Source organism: Protomyctophum parallelum (genome assembly GCF_964188405.1).
Source record: "Protomyctophum parallelum genome assembly, chromosome: 11".
In the NCBI taxonomy this organism is placed as follows: domain Eukaryota; kingdom Metazoa; phylum Chordata; class Actinopteri; order Myctophiformes; family Myctophidae; genus Protomyctophum; species Protomyctophum parallelum.
The window spans coordinates 22,793,202-22,817,341 of NC_139707.1; the positions used below are offsets into that span (position 1 = coordinate 22,793,202).

Consider the following 24,140-nt stretch of genomic DNA (forward strand, 5'->3'; position numbering starts at 1 on the left):
TAAATTTCACTTATAATTCTAATTTCTAACTAGGCCTATTGGTTACGAATAAATGCCTCACAATGGGTAGGCATTGGACTACCATTCTTGTCAATGAACACATAATATAAGGGTGCTGTAGCCTACGTGATATTATTTTTGATAAAATAAGTGTTAATTCGCTCTATATTCCGATCTCAATCAGAATGGTTTTAGTAATCAAAACAAAATGTCTACAGTCTATCCATCCATCTTAGAGTAATTACTGATCAGTGGCTGTTAAAACATTATTCAGGACGTATGAAGATTCACGAAGTCACCCTTTGTTGGCAATGACATGATATGTCAGATCATGTCACTGTGCCTAGCAGAGTAATTGCCTAGTACTACTCGTACTACTACTACACTATACAAACCTCTTTAATTTTTAAATTAGTGGTTGCAGTGCGGCTTAGTGCCAATAGGGGGCAGCCAAGTCATGCGAAATGACAGCGAGGCAGACCAGCAGACGGCACTTTTCATCTCTACATCTGTTCCCACACACCAGGCATTGGCAGGCAACGTGAACGCGCATGATATGGGCTGCTGTGCGCTGTTGCTATGATGCAATGGCTACTGCTGCGCCGCGGGGAGTAAAGAGTTGAATGAACGTGAGAGAGACGAAGGACGGCATGCAAGTTTAGCCCTTTGTGATTAACGCCATATGGAAATATACTTTCCCAAGGAGTGTCGGCTAGCGTCTGCCTGCCGTCTGAGCTAGTATAGCCATGTCATGACGCGTACAGGGGGCTTTCTCACACATCTGTATGGCGTTGTAACGAGTGAGCGAGCCTAGTAAGCAGCAGCACCACCCTGTCTCCTGTGCTCTGCTAAAAACCCACCACGGAGGATCTCTGGCGGTTTTGTCATCGGACTTGGCGAGTTTCGACTCCCCGTTCGCTGCACGTTGGAGCACCATGGCCGAGAGAAATTCTACCGGGCTGCTCATGATGATGTTGGACCCCACACCGGCAGTCGCTATGACCCTCCCGGCGGAGGTGCGAGAGAAGCTCGCAGAGCTGGAGCTGGAGCTGTCTGAAGGTAACTTGACAACATGCACTCGCGGCTGTAGGCTATGACACGGCTGGTGCGCCCAAATCATGTTGTAATTATGTTGACAATCATTTATGCTCTTGTATTTGTCCAACACGGCCGCCCATTAACACGGTTCTGTGGGTCATGTTTAGGAACATAACAGGCACAACACAAAAGCCCTTATCGTCTCAGGGAGACATTCCCACTCCTTAAGTTCTGGCATAGTTTGCTCGTCAGGGTTGACAACAACACTACACTAGTACAACAACACAACGGGCTTGTAAACAAAGTAAACATGGCTGAGATACAGTTGCAGAACTGTTTGCAGGCCAGGCAGGCAAGCTGTTTTTTGATTGTCTTGCCCAGAGCTTAATTAGACAAACTCAGGAATTCCTGGTTTAAATAGCCATGTACTGTATGTATGTGTATGTATGTCCCTAGCAGAGCTGAGCTGACACACCCATGTTGACATTCATGTCTCCTATTTGTTGTTGGTACAGCGGTACAATCAGGATTGTTCTGCCAGCCCTTTCATTTTCGAAATGATCAAGAAAGGGGAGATAGGAGTTGGACATATCATATAGTCTACATGTCATTGGAAAGGTGGACACTGTTGCCTACCTAAGCTCAGATAAAGGACTATTACTGATGGAAGTTTGTCTCTTCTGTTAAAATAGTAGGCTTATGTTGGCACATGAAAGTGGTAATTAAATCACCCATTCCATGAACCGAATAATTTGCATTCTGAGAATTGGGTTCCCAAAGTAGTAGCACAATTTCATATGATTATTTAGTTTCATGATGATATTATCTTATGTACTTTGGCCTCAGACATGACAGATTTTTCTGATCACATAGTGGTAGTGTCTGATCCGTAAGCTATGTTCATGCATTTCATGTGCTATGACTACATAAAATGCAATTCTAGTGCTGTCTACGTAACATGCTATAAGTCTGTATAAAATGCTATATAAGTCTACAAAAAGTGCTATCCAAGGGGCTAGGGCAAGTGCTACGGGCTGTCAGTCTTGACTTGGTGCTGACCTTGGGAAGGAGGGGGTCGACCTTTGTAGGACACAGTGCAGGCACCTTTTTGGGACACACAAGAGTAAATAAACACTGTAAAACTAAGCTTATGCTGCTGTTGTTGTTAAATCCTTTAAAACCCAGAGTTGTTGTGATGCATTGTAAACTGATTAAATCACCACATTCGCAGTATTCCCAGTATGGGTGCTGGTACCAAAGGCATAGCCTTTCACCAGACGTCCATCATATGTGCTAAATATGCAAACATTACGTTAAAAGTAACTCACCTAAGCTTGCTACAGTATATGCTGTGTTGTAACTAGACTGTGAATGACTGTTTGTGTTTAGGACCATGCCATGGTAATGGCATGGTTGATAAGCACATTCACTGACATTGAGGCTCCTGGCTGACGGATGGGATGTGTTTTCAGAAGTGTCTTCCAAACCAATCTATATCAGTCCAGCTTCCCCTTCCTGCTCGTGCTCGCCCGAGTCGCCCCATGTCACATCCTGTCATGTTGGAGCCCTGATACTAGCAAGTAACGTTCCTGCCTCTCTTGCCTCCTCCTCACTTAGCTTTTTATCCTGTGTTTGACTGGTCTCTCGAGACAGACTGTTGACTCCGTCAAATTCAAGGAAAAGGGCACTGTTTTTCCTTTCTTTTTTGACGATGGGTTCTCAGATTGGTGTTTGACTGATGCACGCTTGTGCAAGCACTCTCTTTCTCTCTGTGTGTCTCAGTCTTGTTTTCTTCATGGCTCAAATATGACAATGAAATGAAACTGTAGTTTCTTATGTCATTATCACGCCATTGCCTCCCCTCTGTGACCTGTCTTGGTGTATCACAGTCACTTTATAGTCACTGTGTGTGTGCCATGGAATGTGATGAGTCGATTGGCTGAGCGAATGTGATGTATGATGACAAGAGTGCCCCTCACTTTTTTATTTTTATATTTAGGAAGCAGATGAGAGCCTGAGTACCGCAGGTTCTCTATCCCTCTCAATGAGCCTGTCGGGTGGATTTTAATTTAGCCAGGCCCCTGCTGATGAATCCATCTATATTTGTCTCCACCAGGCCGAAGGCATGGGGAGAGAGTATGTTTTGCACTCCGTCCGTGTGTGTGTGCGTGCATGTGTCCGTCCGCCCTTCCTTCCTTCTGTCCGTCCGTTATCAGCTAATCTCCGGCACCGTTGGCCCGATCCATGCCAAACTTTGTACACACACTCCCTGGATGCCAACGATGAACCTCTGCCCCAAATATTCCTCAACGACCTGTTATAGCGCCACCATCAGGCCGATTTAGGCAAAACACATTTCTGTAGATTACTTGTACACATTTTATCCATACATCACACAATTCGGTATACACTATCTCCATAGTCTTGTGATCAACACGGATCTGCACCATTTCCCATCTTCCATCCTGATTGGCTAAGATTGGCTTCCAAAGCTCACATGATTGGTCCGTTTCGAACAAAATGCCACAAATCACAAACGCAGTGTGCAATTTTCGTGAAATTATGCACACCCATTTCCACTATAGCAGAGGATTTATTTTCCCAAATCAGACTCACGGTGGCGCTATAACAGGGCAATTCCTGTTTTACCTATAACTGCATCGATCTGTATACAACTTACTGTATGTATGCGCACACCCTAGAAGCCATGGAAAAACATTTTCCCTGCATCCCTCCACATCTGCCGGTTATAGCGCCACCATGAGCCGATTTCTGGAAAACATTGTTTATGTTAGTCGCACAGATTTCATCCAAATCTCACGCAAATCGGTACACATGATCTCTGTAGTCATGTGATCAAGACGAGTCTGTTGGATTTCTCAGATTCTACACTGATTGGCTAAGATTGCCTTCCAAAGTTTTCAGGAGTGGCCCATTTTGTACAAAATTCTGCACATGTCCTGCTCATGCAGAATTCTATCCTCAGAGATGCTATGAGTGATCTGGATCTGCATTTCCTCAACAAAATGAAGAAAATTGTTGCAAATAAAAATAAAAAACATGTTTATTTTACTCCTAAACATTTTGCCAAACATCACACACACTCCTATCCTCCTGGTGGAGACCTGTGCCCAGAAGGGCACTTTTTCTAATTTTACTATGCACAGCTTTGTCACCGGATGTGTGAGTGACCGAGTGTGCATTCACATTGTACTATTTCTGTATTAGATAGATTATTAATTCATAATTAATAATGTCCTTTATATGTGTGTGTGTGTGTGTGTGTGTGTGTGTGTGTGTGTGTGTGTGTGTGTGTGTGTGTGTGTGTGTGTGTGTGTGTGTGTGTGTGTGTGTGTGTGTGTGTGTGTGTGTGTGTGTGTGCGCGCGCGCGTGCTTCAGTTTAGCGGCAGCAGCTGTAAGAACTAGCCGGTATAACGTATTGTTTTACTTTTCAGGTTCAAATGGGAAATAAACAATCTTTAAAGCAAATGGTGCCTTTTATAGGCTGTGCTCTGTCCTAACATAGAAGAACTTCTGCTACACTTTGGTGGTCAGCCAACATTTCCCGTTTCCAAATGACTGTGGGGTGGAAGCTTAGTTATTGGAAAGGTTCTGTGTTCTTTCTCAGCTGACCTGGATGCAAATGATTGGTCAAGAGATGGGGGCCCAAAGGAGGTCAAGAAGACGGATGATCCCCATTATCTCCTGCTGGGAGGAAAGAGAGAGAGAGAGATTGGTAGTCTGCTGAGTAATTCATATACTCACTCCATCATTCTCCACAGTCCCTCCCTCCTGCTCTGTTTGCTTACTAAACCCTTTGATTACAAAGTCATTTTTAGTCCGGCACTGGTGTTTGCTGGGAAGCCGCCCATCACAGTTGGTTGGTGCAGTTGTTTTGCCAGCTCCCATTCAGCAAACATTTACAGAGGAACATTGCCGGTTTGGGGTAGTAATTGGTGTTTATTTAGAGGTGTTCTGCCCCATTTGAATTGTTTATGGCTGTTTGTGTTATGGCAGAACAATGGTTGAAGTATAGCTGAAGAGGTGTTTGACAGAAGAAAACACAGGCTTGGTTGTTGTTTGTTTCAGGATATACTGAGGACCCTGTACAGTCCTGCTCAAGTTGTACATGAATTGCTATCCAATGGGCAACGGTGCCATGAGGCGCAAAGCTGTCAAATGGTAGCCTAACCTCAAGCATGCTTGCCATTCTCCAGGAACAAGAGGACCCTGAGGGCTTAACAAACCAATACAGTACAGTACAGACCCCTACTACTGTCAGGTTATGTGGCTGAACACCCCAGTCTATTTTCTAACTACTGAATCCCATTCAGAACACATTGCATAGTTTCCAAATGCTTGGATCATGGGCACCAATCAGACAGCATTTTCCCCCGAAGCTTGATTTATTTTATTATTATTTCCATTAGACATGAGGCCTTCTAACAGTGGCGCTAACTAGCCTATAAAAGTGTCATTATAGAGGCCTATTAGATTAGAATGTTGAATTGCGTCATAGATCTACAGTATATACTACTAGGTGTGGTTGGTGGTGGATAGTTTTGGTGGGTAGATCTTTGTGGAGGGTGTGAGTGTTCAGTAAACCCGCAGGCCTGCCTGCCAGTCACTCACTGGCCCTGAGTGACTCATTCCTCACTGTGGCCATTGTTGCCGTCCACAGACTCATGAGGAAAGAACTTCCAGTTTCGGACTCGTCCAGCTTAATGTGTGCATATCTTATTGTTGTTGTTGTTATTTCTAAAACCACAGATTTAAATAAAAGCCACAAGCGCAGACATGTATTGTGGGTGGATCAAATAATGGCTGCGTTCTTTCGCATTCCACCTCGATCAAGAATCTTGTAGCTAGAGAATGAGTAGGGATTTGGACTTGTTGTGAAAGGAGCTTTGTCCATGGGGCGCTGACTGTCTCCGTAATGGGATCCCAGGGATAGAAGTATGTGGAGCCTTGACGCGTGCTCTCTCCCTGGCTGCTCTAGCTGGTGTGAAAGCGACACAACTCAGGCAGTTGAGAGAGGAGCAGGCAACGCTGCCTTGCCTCAGCTGTACTGGAAGATGGTACATCACATTGGGTCATAAATATTTCAAAGGAGTGCCTTAGAGCAGAGTGGTGCCTTGGATTCTTGTGTGTGTGTGTGTGTGTGTGTGTGTGTGTGTGTGTGTGTGTGTGTGTGTGTGTGTGTGTGTGTGTGTGTGTGTGTGTGTGTGTGTGTGTGTGTGTGTGTGTGTGTGTGTGTGTGCGCGCACGTGCGCTTTGCAGAGGTGCTCCTTTCCCTTTCAAACCACTCAGCTCAGCTGTATCTTATTGTGGCCTAAAGATGATGTCTTTATTGTTCCCAATGCTCCAGGCTCAGCCTGTTTGTTTTCTTTATGACACTCTTAATATCCTGACTCTGTCTCTAGGAGACATGAATAATTAATGCACTGCAGTGTGGGAATGTAATATACCAGTAGTCTGTCAACAAAAGTTATTTTAATCTATGCATGCATGTCTCAAACGCATCAGCTTTGATGGAGACATGTTACTCTCCCTCATTTGATTTGGGGAACATTGAGTTATTTGTGCTATAGTTCCAGAGGGTTTCATCATGGATAGTGCTTCATTGCCATGGCTGTGACACTATTACAGGACCTGTGTCTTGACTGCAGTTTAAGTAGGTCCTGGTGCAATCTGATGGCGTTTTTCACTGGATCCAGGTGACGTTTACTTTGACTAACATGAGGCACAGCACATTACTCTTGACAGGTTAGTCAGTAAACATTTGTCATAGCTCGGCTGAAAAGGATTTTGTGGTGAGAAACCCACAGACTGAGCGCTGAATTAGATTAGTGTAATGTACGTAGGATCATTCATGGGATCAGTTAGCATCTTGGAATATGTACATGTTTCTCAGGGTATTTTGGTGGCTAAGAAGAGGCTGGGTGCATGCTGTATCTTGCAGAGTAATACGTTTGTGTCCAGCTTATGACCTCCTGGCCATATTATCTGTCCATTATGATTCTTACAGACCTTTTCCTACTAGTTTCGTTCCCTAATACAATGCTCTGGATGTTTTCTCTAGCCGTCTGAAGTGATTTATTTTGACCTTTGAAATCACATGGCCGCTGCTATATGTGACCAGGAAGCTCACGTCATCCATGTCCAATAGAGACTGGGCTCTTTGCCAAGACAACAGTGGCAATACAGTGCCAGCATCCGGCTAGGCGGCCATCCTGTTCCATCCTGGCCACTGAGTCACCACTGTTCCTCTCCGTTGGAACAGAATACTTTGCACGGCTATAAGATGGTTACGACAGTGGTCGACTTTGCAGGACCTTCGTAAACCGAAATAAAAGCGTGTACGTGATTCTGAATGTCATGCCACTTAACCCATTTAGACCTGGTGCTGTGCAACCTATACGTTGTTTTACCTTTGAAACCGGATGCTGGTCTATGTTGCTATACATGTACCTTTTTGAAGGGAAGACCTCTGCACACTCGACTTACTATTATGACAACAGGTGCGTCGGCGAACAAGCAGCAGACATGTAGAGAGGGAGGGAGACCCGCACACTGTCACTTGCTGGTTCAAGAGTCAAATACAACGTTTCGGTCTTTCGACCTTCCTCAGGTATGATTCAGAATAGGCTGACATGTCACTAAATAGATTTCATAGGTATAGACAACCAATCAGAAACGCATGTACCAGCATAATGTTTTGTTCTAATTTTTGAATAAGAATTTGAAGGTTTTCACTTTTCAGAAACCTATAGGTTAGGTTTTAGACAGCGCCCTCTGGTCTAAATGGGTAAAATTAAGCACCAGGCCTGGATTCATATTGTGTATTTGTGTCGTGCTTTTTATTGTATTTTTATATATTCTTTCCACACACGTGACGTGCCCATGCCTGTGACCCAGTGTGCTGGTGGTGACACTGCATGTGTCCTTGCTGTGAGGGAGATGGTTACTCAGCGGAGACTGTCTGAGAGCCGGGCAGCACTGCAGGGAAGGCACCGCTGCCAGGGCGACACGCTGCTGATCAGACACAATTCTCAAGGACACATTGTGGAATGAACTCTGCAGAGTGCTGTCCAGACTTCTGTTCTGCTCACCCTCCATCATCATCAGCGTCTCTCTGTCCCTGCCTCTGTGTTTAGGTTCACATGTAGGGGATTGCATTGATTCAAGTTCTCATTTGCCATGATTCCATAGAAGCCAGCCTGTCTTCTATGGAAGCATGTTGGGCAGCAAAAATAGCTGATCTACAAGCTCTCAATGCACTTGTAGATCGGCTATTTTAAGATCGGAGCATTTGAAGTGGTCAAACTCATGTTCAGAAGTGTCTTCCATAAAATTGTAATAGTCTCGGATATTTCATATCCTCAGTCTGTGATTTCTTCACCTGGTTGGCAGTACAGTATGTTGAACAACAGGAGCTATATTACTAAAACATCACAACGTTACATCTTGTGTTAATTGCACATTAGGACTTACATATTCAGTCGTGAGATTGGATTTAGCTTTCATCCATCGGGATGGCGTGGAAGTTGGTGAGCTGGATGCCAGTCAAGCAACTCCCCCAACCCCCAAGTCGTATAGCCTTTAGCTGACTATCCGGGCTCTCTGTGGTCCGCTCATAGAAGTGTGGCTGAGAGGACTGTTTGAATCGGTGCATAATAAGACGTGCCTTTTGAAATGCCATATCTTTCCTTTGTAATTTACCCCGATTTTATAATGTAAGGTGCAATCGATGTACTTTAATTTGTACTGTTGTATTGTAACCTCGGCTACATTGAAAATAAGGGCTTGCCCTCAATTGTACATAAGTAAAGGTGGTGATGATGATGATGTGTTCACAACATTCACGCTGCATTGTTTTCATCTTGCAGAGTGAACTGCTTGCACAGGAGGATTGAGGGTGGTGCAGACTGCAGAGTCAAACTAGAGAGAGTTGTTCGAGTGTGCCTGAGCCTTCCTGCTCAAAAGAAAAGAGCTTTGAGCCCACGGTGAAAATCTGTTGATGCCCCAACAAATTCCACAGGAACCAAGGAAGTTTCTGTAATTCACAAAACGTGCATTGCCTAAAAGCCATGCTGCATTAAAGAGGCTGTCCTGTGAGATTGTCCCCAGACTCCCCACCAGATATGGCTTACTTGGTCTACCCCAGTGATGCTAATAAGGTGCATTTTGCATCCCAAAACGCAGATTATTGATAATGAACCCATCCGTGGACCTTTCTGAGGGTCCCATGGACTGTACCTCACTGTACTGTAATTTGGTGCTATTTAATTTACTTTATGTTTGCATATACTTTGCACTGTTGTTTGCATAACTCTTTGCATTGCAATTGTCAGATTTAGAATTGTGTTTATTTCTTTCAGATACATTTTCTACATGAATATAACCATATGAGATGAAATGGGAGTTAAATGCTGCAATTTGTAAAAATGACAAAATATGACTCGTTGAAGCGGGACTCATACAATGTCCATGGGACCCATCTAATAGAGGAATCACACTGAGAGGGACTGAATCCGTTTCATTGGAACCGTTTCCGAATACGGTTGCCTGGTCCCCCTTGCATAACACACTTTAATCCTCCAGATGGCGGTGTGCTTGATGGCTGGCGGCACGTACACTGACCATCAACTCTGCGACATTGTCTCCAATAAATCCAGACACACTGCATTGCATTGCCTCTTTGGCTCTTTGCCGTTGAACTACTTCACGGTCAGCCTGCCTGCTATTCACTGTGTCAGTTCCCCTGGGTCCCGGGACCCATTACATTGAAAACCTATTTACATCACTGCTACCCAATTACAAATAAACTAGAGGCACTCTGATATTTGTGGTGTTACAACTTACAATCTGTATTTCCTATATTTCTGGCCCACCCTCATGGGAAGGGAATTTTCACAGTTGTCATGTTGCTACTACAGGTGTTTTCCGAAGTAGCCTGTTTAATGTTAACGGGCACAATTTCTTACTTGGAAATTGGTGAAACTAGCAGAATAATAAGTGGAAGTGTTGAATGGAGTGTTGCGTGAAGAGGTGAACTGATCCTCACAGACAAGTTATTGTCTCCACCAGGCCGAAGGCATGGGGGGAGAGTATGTTTTGCACTCCGTCCGTCCGTCCGTCCGTCCGTGTGTCCGTCCGTGTGTGTGTCCGTGAGCAGCTAATCTCCGGCACCGTTAACCCGGTCGATGCCAAATTTTGCACACACACTCCCTGGATGCCAACGATGAACCTCTGCCCCAAAATTTCCAGAACGGCCTGTTATAGCGCCACCAGGAGGCCGCTTTGTGCAAAACAAGTTTTTGCACAGTACACCTACAGATTTTGTCCAAACATCGCGCAAATTGGTACACAGTCTCTCTAGTTCACATCTGGCTTTTAGAGCACCACCAGGAGGCCGACTTTTGTAAAACACATTTTTGGATATTACTCCTCCGGATTTTGTCCAAAAATCCCGCAAATCGTTACACAGTATCTCCATAGTCATGTGCTCAAGACGGATGTGTCTGATATTTCATATTCCATCCTAATTGGCTAACATTGGCTTTAAAATTTTGCAGGATTGGCCTGTTTTGAACAAAAAGCCTCAAATCATGAACGCAGTGTGCAATTTGACGTGAAATCTTTCACACACTTTCCTACTAGGCTGAGGAATATAGCCCACCCATTTCACATTGGCCTGTTATAGCGCCACCAACAGGTGGATTGTGCATGCGTGCGATCAACACGGATCTGCACCATTTCCCATATTCCATCCTGATTGGCAAAGATTGGAACAAACAAACAAAAAACATGTTTATATTACTCCTAAACATTCCTATCCTCCTGGTGGAGACCTGTGCCCAGAAGGGCACTTTTTCTAGTTCTCTTTTGTTTGTTCAGTTGATCGAGTTCGAGACTATAGGCGAGTGTGAGTGTGTGCATGCGTGTTGGTTTCTGTGTATTGTAGGCCTCTTTAGGTGTGCTGTGCAGATCAAAGCCATGCAGGGGCCTTTAGCAGCAGCAGGTTGCATTGTAAGTCTTCCTGGTAGAAAGAAAACAGACAGAAAATGCCTGGAATGCGCCATGAACTATCAACTTAACCGTGAGCAGAGAGCCTTCAGAAGCCCCCTCTGTTGCTCGAGGGCACAACAAACACAACAAACAGTCATAGACGGATAACCGTCCCTAGGACAGCACAAGGCCAAGTTGTTCCCAGTTCCCCCCGAACCCCTAATTCTTCTATTCTTCTATCTAGGTCAGTATGTCCCAACAGTGGGTTGGGAACGGGCACATTAAAAATAAAATAAAAAAATATCCCTTTATTATTTTGTTTCCTAATTTTTCTTTTAATAATGATTTCAAAAGATTTTCAAAAAATGCACAATTGTTCATAAGTTAAAAGCATATTATTATTATTTCATGAGAAATGTAAATCTAATAATTTGAGATAAAAAATGCTTTTAAGAAGTAGTGAATATAGACAATCTACAAGCTCATAACACGTAGCACCACAATGTGTTGTGAGCTTGTAGATGGCTTTGGGTCCCAGGGAGACATCACATTTCTCTTTTGGGTCTTGAACTACAAGGAACCAGTGCTCTAGGTGTCCCAAAACAGCACAGGAGGGGATGAGTTCGGAACAGAAGTTGTGTAGCTGTGTTTTTTGTTTAGCTTTTTTAGGTATAAAACTTAACTTGGCAGAGCAAGCCCACATAAACCTGAAAAAAGGTTTTTCAGCCGTGTGTGCCAAGCAGACAGTTTTAGGTGAGCCCCACACTGCTTTTTCACCCTCCGGAGACTGTTCCCAGAATGTGTTTCTTGACTTGTAGCCTACCTGTATATCCAGCAACAAGGAGACAGCGAAGGGGAAGAGTAGAGCTACTAGGGCATGTCAGAACTGCACCCAAGGCACCCAAGGCAACTCTCACAAACTGCAGTTTCTTTTACATTTGCAATTAGCTATACTGAACTAAACTTGTGCCGGAGATACATTGTTTAGAATTAATTCTAAGCGAAATCTCTGACACAATCTGTATATATTAAATTGTTCAAAACAGTAGGTTCCCAATGCATTGTGGGACAATTAGAAGTCAGTAAGTCTGTGTGTGTGTGTGTGTGTGTGTGTGTGTGTGTGTGTGTGTGTGTGTGTGTGTGTGTGTGTGTGTGTGTGTGTGTGTGTGTGTGTGTGTGTGTGTGTGTGTGTGTGTGTGTGTGTGTGTGTGTGTGTGTGTGTGTGTGCGTGCGTGCGTGCGTGTGTGTGTGTGTCACATTGTAACTGTGTGTAAATTCTAACTGAGCTCTGGGTCTCACACCGGCACACCCTCTTGTGTATTAGCACACCAGTATTAGCCAGTATTAGCACGCCAGTGATGCGGTCTGGAATGAGGCAGAGCCGAGTTCTGCAAGCATCACTGAAGTGCCAATAATCACAATATAGTTTATTTAGTTACACGTTTATTTGGAGGGGGACAGCAGCATGCATACAATGCCATGTAAAATACACCGGATTTAGCAAGAATGCTAGTTACCATCCATATAGCCCTCCCAAAGCACACCCTTGAGTGTAATATTGTGATTAAACAGTTAGTCACCATCAAAATAAAATATATAAAAATATATTTTAATTGCGGGACATTTTGTGTTTTGACTGTGTTTATCTCTGTATCCTAGACTAGAAATACATAGGGTCCATGTAGCCACGCTAGACAACTTTTCTCAGACTGGACACAGAGAAACAAAACTTAACTGTTAGCTCTATCTCATTGTATTTAAGATATTCGCTAGAAATTCAATGGCCGGGACCCCCGGTGACCCCCACACAGTAACTCTTGTCATTTCTCTACGGTTTCGGACCCCCCCCCCCATTTAAGGCCCTCAGACTAAGAGGATACACTAGGACATTCCTCCGGAAAGCTCAAAGTACCTTCTTAGAAATAAGAGTGCAGGATCCAGGTCCCAAATTGGCCCTGATAACCAGTTATTCAACACAGAGCACACTAGCCAACAACAGAATAAAAAGGAATTTTGAGAACCGAACGGATGATCTTCTAAAAGATTATAAAATTATATCGGCATACAGAAAAAACAAAAACCTTAAAGATTATCTAGTACACAGCAAGCTAAAATAAATCAACACACCAGCACGCCAGGGACCAGAATACTTCAAACCCAAACAATTAGTCAAAAATAGAACTACAAAACGCCTGTTAGAGATTAAACAACAAATAACAACCAGAACCAGCAACTGCATTTACCTAATCACATGTGAAAAATGTGGTTTACAATATGTCGGTGAAACGGGTAAAACAATAGGTACAAGGCTGGGACAACACAGATACAATATTAACAATGGAAAAAAGACAACCACAAGGTTTGTGCAACATTTCATGGCTCACGGCATTGAAGCTCTAAAATGCGCTGGACTTCAACACAATCCCAACTGGACAGTAGGACAAAGACGTTTTAATGAAAAACAGTCGATTAAGAACCTCAACACGGATTTTCCTGGAGGCTTAAACATGCCTAAAATCAGATCATGAACACAACAAAAACTTAAACTCAGGATTAAACTGGAGAAATCAAAAAATGATTGGATCAGACTTCCTTCGGATACATGGCGAATGCATTTATTCCTTGAATTGTGCCTACACATGTTGCGACGTGCGGTCGCAACATGTGTAGGCACTAGGCACAGTGCACTGAAGTTTTTTAATTCCCCCCCGTGGACCCCCCACACAGTTGCACCGCTCACTGATTTTATGTTTTGATTAGGTGTGCTGTCATGTATGTTTGAAGCATGGGTAGAGATGCTTTTTCGGTTGTATCCTACTTTTCTTTTTTTCTCCCACGATTTTGTAACTCAATTTTTTCACCCAGTGTCAATTATCTAATTATCTAATCTATCTAATCGTGTAGATGTAGAAGGAACACGTTATTCCAACCAGTTCCTTTCCCCTCCATCAGGCAGGCCAGGAATACCAGATGACTTCCATGTACTGTAGCCCATGTTTTGTAATGGCATCATCATGCTATTATGCCCATGGATATACAGAGTGAACTTAACAATGATAAATGAATATGATAATACCTTTTATATAATCACCAACATGAATTATGTTTGTTATTTACAGCTAGGTAGAGTAGTGGGGCGAGATGGAAAAGGGGCGTGTTTACTGCATGTTTTTGTGAGGGTACCACATGGGGAGAACATGCAAATTCCACACAGAAATAGTGTATACCGTACTCTGTTTCTTAAGCATTTTCAAATCTGGCAGTGTATGGTCAAGGAACAGTTGCAAGGAAATAGTTCCATTCCATCTGGCCTCTTAGCTGCCTTACTACTGTATGCTTATTGCATTAATTGTATTCCTGTACGTTCTTTAACTGGCAACTGAAACCATGCCTCATGTCAGACAGGGCTTGTTGTCCTGTGTTCTCCATTCTTGAGAAGTGATGTATCAGTGCAACCATCCATGCTTAAACTTTGTAATGAACATGACATGGTCCCTGCCGGGCCTGACGGCACTGTCTCTTGCAACACAGACGATTATTGAAGAGTTGGGCTACCCACAGCCCAGAAAAGAAAATCTCCCCTGTAATTGACTCATTAGTGTCCAGCGTTTGCCTGTCGAAGCGGTGCTTGTAACACATACTTTGGGGGTGTTCTATTAGTCTTTGTATCTGTCGAGGATCATGAGTATCTCTACAAAGCAGTGGTGGAATGTAACTAGTACATTTACTCAAATGTAGTGAACTTTGTGTCCCTTGTACATTCTGCTATAGACTGTGTGGACTGAGCCCCAGCACACTGACTGACTTTGGCACGTCTTGCCTTCTTGTGTTTTACATTTCCCTTTTAAGCATACAGTTGACCCAAGTGTTGGGGGATTCATGTGCATTTGACCTGCTCAAGACCTCACACACCCTGCAATGACATTTGCGACTCATTGAATGCATTGCTGGAAAATGTAGTCCAGTTGCTTTCACTTCAATTTCTTTTTTTACAATGTGGTTAACACACCCAAGAGATTCTGAATAACTATCCCACTGGATGATATGTGTGGAATCCCAAGCACTTGGGGAGAAACAATGGCACAAATACAGCTAAGGGCAGACCTATAATCTAATAAAACACACACACACACACGCACACGCACACACATTCACGCATGCAGACACACTCACAGAGCGTTCACCTAGCACTGTTCTTACTCACAGCATTCCTGACACGGAGGTCACAAGTCTCTCCAGTTTGTGGTCAATGAAAACGGCCGTGGTCACATGACGCACACATTCGTTCCACCACCATGTTGACAGCTGGCACTCAGTTGTTGAATTTAAGAACTATTGCCATTCCTTGCATCTTTTCTCAGCCATCGTATTGACCCTGCTGTCTAAACGCATCAGAAACAAAGCCCACGCTACACAATGCTGCATCATCTCCTGTTGGACTCGTCTCGACTATAAAGACTTGTTTTTTTGTGCTTGATGATTGCTTGTTTACTGCTGGGTAGTGTAACGTACTATTAACGTGTGTGAGTGTGCGTGCGTGCGTGTGTGTGTGTGTGTGCGTGCGTGTGTGCGGCGACCCCACCTAATATCTAACACCTTTCCGTCATTATGAGTTAGAGGCAACTGAGAGTGAAACGGCAACCAGCTGCTCTGCCAATTGGGATCAGTGTGTCACTGTCATTATGTTCCTGATGACGAACACACACACACACACACACACACACGCTGGAGTGCAAACTTTCTCCTGAGGCTTCCTTGCCACAATTCTAAGCTTAATTGGTAATTGTGCGTTGTGAATTGTTGTGGGTGAGCCATGTGACCAGTGTAAATCAGAGGCCTTCTCTCTTGCCCATGACGGATACCCTACTTCCTCATACCTCATTCATTCTGTAATTTCAATTTGACGAGGTAAAGTGAATTAACCTCTACTGTTTTCATGGCCATGTTTGGCCTATGCTTGGCTGTCAGCATATGATGCAAGCTTAAATGCTCTGTTGGCCTGGTTACGTGATTAAAAGCTAGTAATGTAATATCTGGGCTGTAGTAGTGTGGCTTGGCTTTCACATGCAGCCTGGGAGGAGAGTTGGTTTTCTGTGCGAGCACTGCTGATAAAGCTGCCGAAACTTTTATTTTAATCCTGCAATGGAACTACTTTCCTTGTCTGCCTCCAAGCTCCCATCTCTATCATCTGACTTTGTCATTTGTAGAAAATGCTATATGATGCTAGGATGAAGTTCACCTGTTGAAATTAAACAAGGAAAAATCACAATACACTCACGCAGGACAAAGCTTACGTTTTGTAAATACATTGTCTTGGCTGGACGCTTATTTTACGAGGGTAAAGTGTCCTTTACCACCATGTTGTGCCACTCCCCGCAGCAGCACTGTGGTTTAGTCTGGGGCCTCTGAGGTCACAGTCAGTTCCTCCAAGTCAAACACATAAAGAGAAAACTTTATTCATTTATATGGCAGTGTTTACAGGGTCAGCTATGGAAGAAGGAGAAGGTATGTAGGAGAGGAATAGTGGGAGGCAGTACAAGGGAGGGAACGGGATCAGGGATGTATTTGGATCTACTTCGGGTCGAGTGTTGCACAGAAACCAGCTGGGCTGTATCAGACCTCGGTCAAATAGCATTCGCAAGTAAGTCATAGGGTTTATTTTAGCCTGCTTTGCATGAAGTGCCAGAATGGTGTGTCTGACTCCTACCGCACAGGAGAGTAAGGAGAGGACACAGTATTATGGCAGTATTTAAGAAGTAATTAAACTGTTTTTATGTGAATGACAAGCCCCTGGTACCGTAAATCTCTCCCATTTGGTACATCCGAAAAGTTGAAACAGAAATTACGGGTTAGATGGAAAATTAAAAGGCATGCCTGGCTTGCCTGCAAAGGGCCATTTACTGAGGTGGTGGTGGTGGTGATCTTAGTGTGTCCAAGAAGTATTGTAGCTAGCTACGTAACATTTATTAGGAAGAAATGCCACACATTCATGGCTGAAAATCCATGAATGTGATTTGGCATTTTAACGTTTCTGTAAAAAGAGATTTGCAGTGCTGCACATTGTGGCCTTGCAATGAAAAGTTCTTTCAAGTTCTTTCAGCAGAGACTGACAAAATGACACTGCTGCTTGTTTTGTCTGTTGCTGTGTGAACAGCACATTCACAGAGGTGTGATGTCTTAAGCCCCCGAGTTATACTTGGTCTATCATATGACAAAGCCATGCGTCACCGTTTGCATAACGGAATCTGATGATTTGATTGGCTGATGTATGATGAGCGTCCCTCACTTCACACGAGTGTGATGTTTTTCTTTCCTTCTCGAGACGCATTGCAAGGTGGCACCTCTCTTTTTTTTTATATATATATTTTTTATCCCACGATTTTGTAACCACTTTTTCACCTTTGTGTCAATCATCTAATGTGATCCTGGGCTCTACACACCCTCCACCAACCTAGTCCCCATATATGGGAGACAAGGGGAGAGCAACGGACTTGAACTCATGCTTCCTTGATGCCTGAGTGTCCAAGTTGCTCCTTTACACCTGACAGGGGGAGTTTCCCTGGTTGGACGTAGCGCGTGGAAGGAACACGTTATTCCAACCAGTTCCTTTCCCCTCCATCAGGCGCCCCGGCTGGCCAGGGGGAGGCAGTTTAGTGACCAGGATTACTGCATGTTTTTTGTGAGGATACCTACCCTAGGGGACACGGGGAGAACATGCAAACTCCACACAGAAAGGCCCTTTCGCCAACCACGCCTTCGGGTATGGGCAATGATGACGCGGAGGAGGAAACACGCCGCCAGCACCCACAGCGTCCCGAGCGGGAATCGAACCCAGGACCTTCTAGCTGTGAGGCGACAGCACTACCAACTGTGCCACCGTGCCCCTAGGTGGCACCTCTCTGACTCTCTCTGACCATAGCCTCTTTGCCCCGTGAAGATGAACAGTCCACGGGGCACATGGATGGGTCGTCGTCCCGAAGGGCCCCTGAACTTTGACCTCCTGTACTGACGCTCCACCATAGCATTATCCCCTACAGGCCGCAACAGAAGACGAATGATGATGAGCCTGCATAGGGCTTCTGTTGTGTTCTCATTGATCTGCAAATTTGGGGGTGAGGGGCAAAGAAAAGGGCTACTGCAGAGAGCAGTACTGGGGCAGTACTGCCTAGAGACGATCATCTGTGGCCCCTGACTCCTCTCCACTTTGTATTCCTGACCATCGGCACCCTCGACACATGCAGTAACACAACAAACAGACTTTCTCTCGCACGCACGCTCGCATGCACACATGCACGCACGCACATGCACACACATGCACACACACACTCACAGACCCCATACCCCACCCCTTTCCCCTTGTGTAAAAAGCTTGTTTATTGAGTTAGACTTCGGGTTTGGCCCCTGGCTTACACGTGCGAGTGGGGATAAGTGCAAAAGCAGACCCAGTGTTGGCTGTCCTCCTCTCCCTCGCTATGGAGCTGACCATTTATTATTTCTCCCAGTCCTCTTTCTGTAAGAGGCGGAGATGGAGGCAGTGTGGGCCCTGCAGCACAGATCGCCACGCACGCTCACTGAAAAAATGCTATTACAAGCTTCGGCCTGGACCAGCTTTTGTTTTTGTCTTTGAGCCGACGCCACCTATTTTTCGAGTATCGCCTCACACGTTTAAGAGAGACCCACCCTTAATGGAACTCATGGCGGTGCCATAAATAAATGATATTTTGTCTGGTGAACTGGACCCTTATTTATTGATTGCATTCTTTGTCTGAGTTTGTTTTAAAGCTGTGTTTCGTGTTGAACGTTCTCATGTTCAGCAGCACCACATGACTCTGTGACTGTGAGTTCATGAAAGTCAATCTCCGTCAAACCGGAATAACTAAAGATTTAGTGCTGCATGCATTAAATACTTTTGTCTACACTGTACATTCATCCAAACTAAATTATATTTTGGTATTTCAGAACAATGGAGTGGATGCATGGCACCCACTTTAAGATTGTGTCTGTCAGATAAGTATACCAACTTTTGTTTTCAAAATAGTCTAAAGTAAACCATCTGCCCAGGGCTGATACATCCACACGCAAGATTGCACACTTTACACAACGGCCGTGCTTGTAACTCTGCACACCCAAGTGAGGCTTTCTCACTACAGTAACCAATAGAGTCGTATTAGCCTGCAGTGGTGTTTCGAGACTGGTATCACACGGCTAGTGTTACTGAGCGATAGCCCAACTCACGGTAGTACTCTGAGCTGTCTGCCTTATCTTCTAATCTACATGTAGCTGTAGAGCAGTGAACACAGAAGTTAGCCATGGTGATGTTGTCACTGCTTGATCAGAAAGGCTGACTGAATGACTGACTTTTAACTGTGCATGCAGATTGCGGAATGTGGGGTATTTGTGCAGGAATGAAAACCTGGCGTGGGCTTTGAGAAACTCATGCATGTCCATTCTGTCGTTTTCGACAGAACATTTGTTGATTGTCGTGCGCTAAACTTGTATGCCCAAAACCATTAGTTTTCAGGAAAGGGGAAAGGGACCTGTGTTCCAAATGGATCCAATGTAGTTATTATTTAGTCTAAAGCTATTAATACTTTTCATTGGTTAACTATTTATAAAACCCACAGGCAGACTTTCAACATGGTATCAACATAAAAAAGCGCTTGCTGTTGGGCCTGCTGCTGTATTATGTTCACATCTCATTTTGTCTCTGTCGTTGTCTCCACCAGGAGGAAGGCTTTGGGAGAGAGTGTGTTTTGCACCCTGTCTTCCATCTGTGTGTCTGTCTGTGACCAGCTAATCTCCAGCACCGCTGCTAAACTGTGCATACACACTCCCTGGATGCCAATTCCGAACCTCTGCCCCATATTTTCCAGAATGGCTTGCACCACCATGCGGCCAAGTTTTTGCAAAAAGCTTTTTTTTATATATTACTCAGATTTTACCATACATCATGCAAATCGGTTCACAGTGGCACTATCTCTATAATAATGTGATCAACACGGATCTGTCAGATTGTCCATATTCCATCCCGATTGGCTTTTAACATTGCCCTATTTTAGCGCCACCAGGAAGCACATTCTTTCCAAACATCACAAACGTTCCTTACCTGGTGGAGAACTGGGCTCTGAGTAGCACTTTTTCTAGTTATCCCTCTTTCTATCTCCAATTCTCCATGTCTCCATCTCTTTCTTTTGTGCTCTCACTGTCTCTCTCTCTCTCTCGCCCTCTTGCTTCCTTTCTTTTTAACTTCATCTAACCTCGGATGCCCTCACAAAGGAATCTATCTCTCTGGCTCTCTCTGTCTGTCTGTCTTTACTCTTTACTCTCCCTGTATTTCTGTCAGGTGCCCCAATGAGATGTCAGAAGTGATAGAAGAGAACAGCGTGAGGAAAGGGGGATGGAGAATCCAAAGAATGGGAACTATGGCAGGGGAATGGAAAGTGGCTTGGTTATAAGAGACACGTGAAATTATAAGAGAAATGGAAAACAAAAAATAAATGAGGTGGTGCGTGACGGAATGATAGATTGTACGAGGAAAAAGTGTGGAGCAAAGTGTGGGGTTGCCCTGAGAGTGAAAGGCTATCTCTACTGTCATAAAATAAATACTTTTTGCCAGGTGCTTGAACAGCGCCTGGACTACATTTGTACGCATCACTACTGACGACCGTAAAGACTACCGTAATGTACACTTTCTCATGATTGGCTGCCTCTAAGCTAATTGGAGACTTCCCCATAAATCCCATAGTCTGAACGGCATGAAAACCCATACTCTGAATGCCGCAACGCGGAGCGAGTGGCAACAGAAGCTAAGAGCAAACTGGAGCTAGAGGAAAGCCATAACAAAACACAGTGAGCCACCAACAAGAGAACGTCGGAAACAAACGAAAACGGGTGCTACAAGAGCTTGTTGCACCTGGCAGTTATGACTGAGTCATTCTTATTTTGTTTATGTTTATGTTTCATATATGTTGTTCATAGTGTCAGTATGCTGTAGTTCAGTCAAGACCAAGTCTATTGTGTGTGAAGGGAAGGCCTCAAGTCATGACAATAATAGTTCCCCTTGTCACTTCGGATGTTATGAAGCAGCATCTTCTGCATGAGTCATCCTGTAGCTGGGAGCCCCGCAGCCATTCACCTGTGCTCATTATCTTCACAGAATAGGACACAGAAATATTTTATCTGCCATGGTAACAAAGACACTCACTGCCCTATGCCACCAGTCCTGTGTGTGTGTGTGTGTGTGTGTGTGTGTGTGTGTGTGTGTGTGTGTGTGTGTGTGCACTCGAGTGTATGTGTCATGGTGCACAATATTCATAATGGTCCCCTGTTTTTTTTTTTTTTTATATATTTTTTTGCGGCTTACGCCTTTTATTGATTTTTTAAGGGACAGATAGTAGGCTGACAGGAAACGGGAGAGAGATGGGGGGATGACATGCGGTAAAGGCCGTGTCGGGTTCGGGAGTCGAACCCGCGGCACACCGCGACTGGATCACCAGTCCGGTGCCCAGACCGTTACGCTACGGCCTGGGCCAGTGGTCCCCTGTTTTGTAGATTTTTTTATATTGTGGTCGTGGTGCATGTCTCTTGTTTTAATCTTCTATAAACAATTGGAAACATTTGGCCACGAGGCCACAAGGAGGAAACCAGTTATGGCTAAATAAAACTTTGACTCAATAAAAACTTCCATTAAAAAGATGTGACTTAAGTTCAGCAAAACTACCAACATGGTACTATTTTTACTAGATGTCTCTGTATGTATATGTATGTTGAATCCTTGGGGGGAAAAAAATAAAAAAAATGTGTAGGATCGGCTAGTGCAGCGACTGCCCTGCCAGCTACGCATACGTGAACACGGTCACTTAAGATTGTTAGAGTGCCTTGCCAAGCCAGAGGCACCGTGGAGGAATAGAAACTCTAGCCTCCATGGTGGTGGGCAGGAGCTGTACCCCTGCGCCACCCGCCTTGTGTTTCTCAATCCTGTGAGGAAAGAAAGGAGCACATATCTGGGCCTGGCCACATACCTCAACCTCATCCCCTTCCTTCACATTACATTGTGTATAACTGTATATGGGCTTGTATTGTGTCGTGCGACGTGGAGTGATGTTTTAATGTGAGGATGTGTAGTGTAACAACAGCGTTATATCACACAAGGCCTTTAGGCTCGCTCAGAGTTAATGTATAGGCCTGTCAATGCCTCTGTCTGTTACGTCTCAGGTTCAGCCCCGGCATGGGCTGATGGGAGAACTGAATACTGTGCACTCCTTGGTCCTTGTCCTGCATGGTGTCACATTGTACCCTAGAGATCATCTTTGTCAGTACAACAATTGCGCCGGTGGCTACCACACAGGTTAATTACCTCATCCCTACTGGAGTCTGTGCCTGTGACAGCGTGAGAGTGTGTCAGTGCACTCACTGTTGATGGTTGATGATGGGTCTCTCTCCTGACACACTGCAGACGAAAAACCCTCACAGCCAACTTGAGCCAAGGTAGCAATCACAGTGTTTTCAGTCTGCCTTGGGGGGTGTTAATCGCTATCTTGATGAGAGGAAGTGTTGTGAGGCTCCACTTGGCTTAGGGTTATTATTATTACATTGGGCCGACAGGGTCACCATTACAATAGAGCTGAGAGTGGTGTTCACATTAAAAAACGAGGATAACATGTATAAAAGCGCACCGGTCGAGAAGTATGGTCTGTGACTGAGGTCTCTTGGCTAGTCGTAATAACTATTTATGGTGCTGGATGCAATTATGCCCTAAACACCTCCCTCAGAACAAGCAGCACTAATCTATTTAGTAGCAGCTCTTTATACCTGCACAGTAGAGGGGAAACGAGATTAAGGGCTCACTCAGGCAGACATGCACGCACATACACGCACGCACGCGCGCACACACACACACACACACACACACACACACACACACACGCAGTAATACAAGAAACTCACAGGGAACCACTGAATCTCTCCACTTTCGCTCTGTGTCCCTTGGCGTTTACACCATTTGTGTGTTTCCTGCCCCAAGATAAGGCCTTTAGAAGTGCCTTTGTCCCCCAGCGCTGGGATGTGTGACTGACTGTGAAGCCAAGCCACCCAGACTAGACAAGCAAGCATGCTGCTTTTTCTTGTAAGCAGACATAACCCCCCCATCATCAACATCAACCCGACCCAACCCCCCATTTTGCTCTACTCATAATAATTAGCAAGGTATTGTGTGTGTGTGTGCGACGTGCGTGTGCACATGCACATTTGACTGTGTGCATCATGTTTGCTCCAGCTACTTGGGCGTTGAAGTGTGCACTGTGATTGCAGGTTGGGATTGGAATGTGTGTGTCTGTGTGCGTGCGTGCGTGTGTGCGTGCGTGCGTGCGTGCGTGCATGTGTGCGTGCGTGCGCTGGCTTGCGAAGCACGGTCACGGTCAGCGGGTGCCACTCTCGGGGCTCGCTGAACCTTAGCACACACACATACAAACTCCCTCACTCTCCAGGAACTGGGCAGCCTGCCTGCCTGCTGAGCAACAAGCTAACATTGTGCTCCTGTTGTCCTTGTTGTCCTTCAAATATGTGGAGAGTCCCTTCCGATTAGCCGGCCTGTCAGCAGCACGGGGATCACTCATTCATAGCCACGGTGGTATTGCTGCCTCATTATCATGGAATGGTTGAACAGAGGGCGTGGCCAGATGTACAACAGCTTGACCCAGGCCATGTTTTGGGTCCAATGGCGATCCCGGTTTTTGTCAAAGTGTTTTCTCATCTTCGAGAAACTTCGAAAAACTTACATTTGATTTAAAGTTTTTCTTTGACCTATAAGTGAACAAATACATAAACACAAATCACCATTTGATTTAATAATTATTTAAAATAAACTAAAGAAACGAGTAATACAAAAATATTTGAGTGTTATTATTTGAGTGTCCCTATGTATGTATGTCGTCTGTTTGAGTAAGGACAGCTGCAATGCCGCTGGGTGACCTAAAGTGGCACTGTTGAGCAGCCTAACGGGCTACAGTACAGCTGTTGAGCTTCACACTGACCCCTAACTATAACAATAGTACAGTACAGTACACACACAGCCTGCACCGCTCAGTTCACAC

The 24,140-nt window shown here is 44.6% G+C and overlaps 1 protein-coding gene across 7 annotated transcripts in view; it reads left to right on the forward strand.

Annotated features, from left to right (window-relative positions):
• Positions 1–590: 590 nt before the first annotated feature.
• Positions 591–24,140, forward strand: part of dip2a (disco-interacting protein 2 homolog A) — a gene marked incomplete at its 3' end in the record, with an annotated part of 157,696 nt that continues 134,146 nt past the window's right edge. For 6 of the 7 annotated variants that reach the window (XM_083776609.1, XM_083776610.1, XM_083776611.1 and 3 more), the window contains exon 1: positions 592–1,059. In XM_083776609.1, coding sequence (XP_083632735.1) covers positions 936–1,059 — 124 coding nt within the window. In that variant the 5' untranslated portion in view covers positions 592–935. Of the gene's footprint in view, positions 1,060–24,140 lie in introns of all 7 variants that reach the window. The other variant, XM_083776616.1, reaches the window with a different exon arrangement.